This window comes from Gekko japonicus, unplaced genomic scaffold (genome assembly GCF_001447785.1).
Source record: "Gekko japonicus isolate JY-2015 unplaced genomic scaffold, Gekko_japonicus_V1.1 scaffold336, whole genome shotgun sequence".
NCBI classification, from domain to species: Eukaryota; Metazoa; Chordata; class Lepidosauria; order Squamata; family Gekkonidae; genus Gekko; species Gekko japonicus.
The window spans coordinates 292,581-299,174 of record NW_015172014.1 but is presented as its reverse complement, the minus strand read 5'-3'; the positions used below and the strand labels follow the sequence as shown (position 1 = coordinate 299,174).

Genomic DNA, 6,594 nt, shown 5'->3' with positions numbered 1-6,594 from the left:
TCTCGACCCACACCCCCCCCCCAACAGTGTGTGAGGCCAACCTACCCCCCCCCCAATGCTACTGCTCTGTCAAAGTGGCCGACTTCGACTGTTCCACATTCAGCATCTGTGCAGATTGTTCTCCAGTTCCGCACAGACCCCTGTTCTAGGGAAACAGTTTATCAAATAGGGCTTCAAAACACACGGCATTCACATGACGCAGCCTTATCAGGTCTCAGAACACCGAATCGAATAGGGGAGGATTTTATAACGCATAAAATTTTATTTAATTCATCCAATGCCTCCCCGGAGAACTATTATAAAAAAGTAATAGCTGTTTGGTATCCTGTTATAAGCTATATGTTAGACATAGAAATCATTCCTGATAATCCACATTTAATTCATCCAATGCCTCCCCGGAGAATTATTATAAAAAAGTAATGGCTGTTTGGTATCCTGTTATAAGCTATACGTTGGACATAGAAATCATTCCTGATAATCCACAATATAAGAAGAAAAGATTGGATTTATACCCCGCCCTTCACTACCTGAAGGAGTCTCAGAGCGGCTCACAAACTCCTTTCCCTCCCCCTCCCCACAACAGACACCCTGTGAGGTAGGCGGGGCTCAGAGAGCTCTGAAAGAAACTGCCCTTTTTCAAGGACAGCTCTTGTCAGAACTACGGCTTGCCCAAGGTCATCCAGCAGCTGTGAGTGGAGGAGTGGGGAATCAAACCCGGTTCTCCCAGATTAGAGTCCGAGCACTTAACCACTACACCAAACTGGTGTATTTTTGAATTATTTGAATTATTTTTGCATTCTGCATTTGAAGTTATTTCTGATGTATAGTTCTTTGAACTGAGTAGCAAGATGTGTATTGTAAAGTTGCTGCTTTATTATCGTTGTTGTAACTATTCAAAAAATTGTTAACTAAAAAAAAGAAGAAGGTATCAGGACGTTGGTCCATCAAGGTCAGTCTTGTCTACTCGGCCTATTTGGCTCTCCAGGGTCCCAGGCAGAGAAAGGGCTTTCCCATCACCTACTACCTGGTCCTTTCTAACGGGCGATGCCAAGGATTGAACCTGGGACCTTCTGCATGCAAAACAGCGGCTCTTGCACAGACCCACAGCTCCTCCCCGTAAAACATGGATACTCAATCAGGCTGTGGGTCCAACAAAGCCAGTTTGGTGTAGTGGTTAAGTGCGCGGACTCTACTCTGGGAGAACCGGATTTGGTTCCCCCACTCCTCCACTTGCAGCTGCTGGATGACCTTGGGCAAGCCGTAGTTCTGTCGGAGATGTTCCTGATAAAGAGCAGTTTTGGTCAGAGCTCTCTCAGCCCCACCTACCTCAAAGGGTGTCTGTTGTGGGGAGGGGAAGGGAGAGGAGTTTGTAAGCCGCTCTGAGACTCCCTTGGGTAGTGAAGGGCAGGGTATAAATCCAATCTTTTCTTCTTCTTCTCAGACTGGGAGGGGCTTTCCAGGGTCCCCAGGCTGAGGTCTTTCACGTCACCTGCTACCTGATCCTTTTGACTGGGAATGCTGGGGACTGAACCTGGGATGTTTCGCACGCCAAGCAGAGGCTCGACCAGAGCCACGCCTCTCCCTGTTGCTGCATTCCAAGTCATTCCCACCTGGCTCCACGTAGGGGTTGGGCCCTCGCCGGCCTGCCCTGCCCATGTGCACCGCTGCAGCTTGCCTTCCGTGGTGCGGGGCGTCTCACCTTAAGAATGAAGTCGGGGGGTGTGCCGGGCCTCACTGTGGGCCTCAGGACCCCATCGTGATGGGAGTGGATGAGCGTCTCGTCCAGGTCTAGGACGAGAATCTTTCTCTTCACCTGATCTGCCAAAGAAGGGAAGGGAGAAAAAGGAAGGAGACGGGGTCAGAGGGAGGCCAGCAGTGTGTCCCTCTCAGCCGAGTTATTTATTTATTTATTAAATGTATTATATCCCGCCCTTCCCAAATGGGCTCAGGGCGGGTAACAACAAAGTGCTTGAACAATTAACAACGAAGTGCGTAAACAATTAAAACCAATAATACAATTAATTCTTAAAACAGCTAAAACCCCGACACAGTTTAAAGACGGCGCATTAAATATAGCAATTCAGACCCTCCCAATAAGCCGGACTGGTGGTGCTGGAGCCGGATCAGGTTCATAGAGTACCAGACTCCACGCAGGACAAATACTCAGGGCAACACGTATGCATGGAGGCCACCTCCACCGCCTCAACTAAAAGCCTGGTGGAACGGCTCCGTTTTACAGGATTATTGCGGACCAACAGTTCTCAACTTGGGCTGAATCAGGAGGTTCTCAAAACTAACTGGAGCCCCGTGCTGTATTAGCCTATTAGTGTGAGCCAGCTCACAGTTTTTTAGCCTCCGGCTCATGCATTCTTGTCTCAGCTCAGGAAGGGATGGGGCTCCAGAGCGAACTGATTTATGCAGCAGCCAAATTGCTCGCTCACAACTTTAATGCCAGGAGCTCACAGAGTAGGATTTTTGCTCACAAGACTCCACAGCTTAGAGGAAACACTGGAGCCCAGATATTCCACTTGCTTTCCACCCCCTCTACAGGCCCCTTCTAATATCCTGCACAATCCCAGGAGGAAAATATATATATATATTGGTAAGGGCCACACTTACTGAGCCGTTCCCGTGAGACTTTGGAAAGGGGAAGGATATCGTAGCGCACCGTCTGATACTGGATCACCTGCCAGAAGGAAAAGAAAGAATTCTGAATGTTTACTAAAGGCCGCAACCCTTCGTAACGTAACTGACTGCATGAATGTTTGCATCCAGAGCCAGTTTGGTGTAGTGGTTAGGAGTGCGGACTCTAATCTGGGAGAACTGGGTTTGTTTCCCCACTCCTCCACTTGCAGCTGCTGGTGTGACCTTGGGCAAGCCGTAGTTCTGATAAGAGCTGTCCTTGAAAAAGAGCCGTTTCTGTCAAGAGCTCTCTCAGCCCCACCTGCCTCACAGGGTGTCTGTTGTGGGGAGGGGGAGGGAAAGGAGTTTGTAAGCCGCTCTGAGACACCTTTGGGGAGTGAAGGGCGGGGTATAAATCCAATCTCTTCTCTTCTTCAGAGTGCCCCCCCATGGCAATTCATACAAGGAATCATGGGAAACACACATCTAAGAGGGAGACTTTGGTGGTGGAAAGTGCCCGCAGGTCACAGCCGACTTCTGGCGACCCCTGAAGCACTCTGCCACCGCCTGCCTCTGCACAGCCAGGCTGGACTTCCCTGGGGCGGTCTCCCCTCCGAGTACTGAGCAGGGGTGGCCTGGCCTGGCTCCTGAGGTCTGACAGGACCAGGGTTGCCTGGGCCATCCAGGTCAGGGCTGTGAGACTTTAGGGCATCCCAAAGCCCAGAAGATGGACACTCTCAGAGAAGGAAAAGCATTTGTGAACAAAGTGATGCAGAGAACGGGGAGCGGGAAGGCGGCTGGAATGGAGAGTTATCAAGAAATCTGCCTCAGTCTTGCTCCCTTTGCTACTCTTAAGGCGAGGGCCTTCCTCTCAGGGAAAAGGGCAGAGGGTGAGATGGAACTCGGCCTCCGGCCCCCCCCGTCTAGGACTGACATTTGCACGAGACTCAGCTTCAGAACCCCAGCCCATGGACTGCCCGCCCCCCCCACTTCCGGGTAGAGCACCTAGGCAGCAAGGGAAGCCCGAGTCCCCCTCCTGCTGTCCTTTGGAGCCCTGGTGCCAGCAGTGGAACCTCCTTGGTCATCCAGGTGGCCCTATGAGGCAAGATTCTGCAGATGCCTGTGCAAAGAACCTGACTCTGTTCATCACATTCTCGTAAACCGCCCGCTGTTTACTCCGCTGCGTGCACATTTGATTAGTCCCCTCCTCCAACTCTCTAAGGCTGCGACCGATAGAGGTACTGAATTCTTGCTAGCAGACAAAAACCACAAAGTTACTGAGCAGGTGGCAGAGTTCCTGGCAAACGTACTCGGGGCCAAGAAAAAGAGGAAAGAATAGAGGGAAGAGGAAGAGGTAAGGAGATGGAGAGTGAGAGAGAGAGAGAGATAAGGTGTGTCAATCCTCTTTGGATAGTTAAACTTCTTATTGTAACTGTTTTAATTACTGCGATATTCAGGATTACTGTTCCAAATTTTTATCATTCTGTCCTATTATCTTTATTATATACAGTGCTACGAACTGCTATACCCTGACTGTCTTCCTTTGTTGACATATGGGTTGATTTGTACTGATATTCCTTTCATAGAGTTACTGTATGCCAATAAAGGTTATTGGAATTGGTTATCAAGGTGCATCAGCCCTGCAAGCTGCAGCTGAAGACCTTGTTTTTTTTAACTAAGCCCTTTCTTTGGCAGACAGCCTGTGCCCCCCGTCCCACTGCTTTCAAGGAATCCGCTGCTGTTAATTGCAGCCTTACCAGACTTGACCCGTTGCTCCTTTCTGCACAGTTTGACTGCAGGAAAAGGGACTCTGCGCTCTGCCCCAGCTCAGAAAGGAGAAGGGACCCCTGCAAACAACCGTGTCCCGTCTCCCCCACCCAGGGGTCGTTTTGTAGAAAAAGAGCTAGGGGAACTCATTAGCATAACTCATTAGCATATGCCACACCCCCTGACATCACCGGAAGTGTGTCATAAGGCCACACACTCCACCCCCAACGGTCCCGGCCGCCATCGCCAGCCTTGCCGCTCCACTGCCGAGCCCCATGAGGGGCCTGGCGGTGGACCTGCAAGGCCGGCGGGAGTGCGAGGAAGCCCCGCGAAGGCCCTCCCTAGCCCCAGGCAGGCAGGGGTGGGGAGAGGCGGGGAGGAAGCAACTTACCCTCCCTCTTCTCCTGCCTCCCCCTGGCTGAATGAGGGCCGGAAGCGGGGCGGCCAGAAGCAGGGGGCGGGGCTTTGTCATGTGCCCCGCCCCCCGTACCTCACCTGGGGGAACTGCGATCCCCCGCGAAATGACCCCTGCCCCCACCCTACCAAGACCTCCCACCCCACGATTCCCTGTGCTCTCAGGGTCTTGAGAGGGGCTCAGCCCTCCTTAAGTCATTTTTGGAGTCTCTCTGTTGGCTAATTTACAAACCTTTCACCGTATTTGGGGGAGTCCTGAGCAGTGTCCCCTCTCGGCTGAGTTAGTGTGAGCCAGCTCACAGTTTTTTAGCCTTTGGCTCACCCATTTTTGTCTTTGTTCGGGCAGGGACGGCTCCAGAGCAAACTAATTTATGCAGCAGCCAAATCGCTCGCCCGCAACTTTCATGCCAGGCGCTCACAAGGTAGAATTTTTGCTCACAAGACTCCACAGCTTAGAGGGAGCATGGGTCCTGAGTACACAGAGCTCCACCCCCGCCCCTTTTGGTGGCCAGCCTGATTGGCAGGGCAGCCAACCACGCTACGTTTAGGTCCAGCAATGTACCTGGAGCCCTCAGGAGACTTCAAGTATGCCATACCAAATGCCGAGGAGGAAGTAGCAGCATGTGCAAAGTAAAAGTAAAGGTTTCCCTTACTCAAAAGCCAGGCGAATTCAACTCTGGGGGGGGGTGTTTCCAAGCCGAAGAGCCAGCGCTGTCTGAAGACATTTCTGTGGTCGTGTGGCCGGCATGACTAGATGCCGAGGTGCACGCAACACTGTTACCATCCCCACCGAAGCGCTATCTATTTATCTACTTGCAATTTTCCTGCTTTCAGACTGCTACATCGGCAGGAGCTGGGGCCAGAAACGGGAGCTCACTCCGTCACGCGGCACTCGAGTCTCCAACTGCCAAACTACCGACCTTCCGGTCTGCAGCTCGGCGTCTTAACCACTTGAGCCACCGCGGCCCCTAATGTATCCCAGTCCCAGCAGTGTGGCTGCCCTGCCCATTCGCTGCTGAACTGGAGGGTCAGCGTAACCGGACTGGGTGTTATTCCGCAGACGCAAGGCCCCAGGCTGCTGCCATTTCAACGAAGGGGACCTTTCTGGGACAGGTCAAGGCCACTTCCTCATCCCACTGGCGCAGTGCACGTGGAACGGTCTCCGTGGCCCTTTGTGCGAGTTGCACCCGTCGCCCAGCCTTTACCCCGACCTGCGTGGCCCCGGCCAGCCTGATCTCATCAGCTCTTGGAAGCTAAGCAGGGTCGGCCCTGGTTAGTCCTCAGGTGGGAGACCACCAAGGGTTGCTGTGCAGAGGCAGGCCGTGGCAAACCACCTCTGCTCGTCTCCTGCCTTGAAAACCCTACCGGGCTGCCGTGAATCAGCTGCAACTTGAAGGAACTTTCTGCTACTGTTCAAGGCTTCCCTGACCTTGATGATACAGGCGATCCCGACCTTGTCAGACAGAAGAAGAAAGAAGAGGAGGAGAAGATTCGATTTATCTCCTGCCCTTCACTCGGAGTCTCAGAGCGGCTTACAAACTCCTTTCCCTTCCCCTCCCCACAACAGACACCCTACGAGGTAGGTGGGGCTGAGAGAGTTCTTGACAGAAACTGCTCTTTTTCAAGGACAGCTCTTGTCAGAACTACCTCTCGCCCAAGGTCACATCAGCAGCTGCAAGTGGAGGAGTGGGGGAATCAAACCCAGCTCTCCCAGATTAGAGTCTGCGCATTTAACCACTGCACCAAACTGGCTCACTAAGCAGGGTCAGCCCTGGTTTGTGCTTGGATGGG

The 6,594-nt window shown here is 52.5% G+C and overlaps 1 protein-coding gene across 1 annotated transcript in view; it reads right to left on the bottom strand.

Annotated features, from left to right (window-relative positions):
• CTDNEP1 (CTD nuclear envelope phosphatase 1) overlaps nt 1-4,633 on the bottom strand; it is a 16,733-nt gene extending 12,100 nt beyond the window's left edge. Inside the window, exons 1-4 of the mRNA XM_015420306.1 lie at nt 4,619-4,633; nt 3,761-3,874; nt 2,620-2,686; nt 1,700-1,818 (exon numbers count right to left, since the gene is read on the bottom strand). Of these exons, the coding sequence (XP_015275792.1) occupies nt 1,700-1,818; nt 2,620-2,686; nt 3,761-3,874; nt 4,619-4,633 (315 nt within the window). The remainder of the gene's footprint in view (nt 1-1,699; nt 1,819-2,619; nt 2,687-3,760; nt 3,875-4,618) is intronic.
• Nucleotides 4,634-6,594: the final 1,961 nt, after the last annotated feature.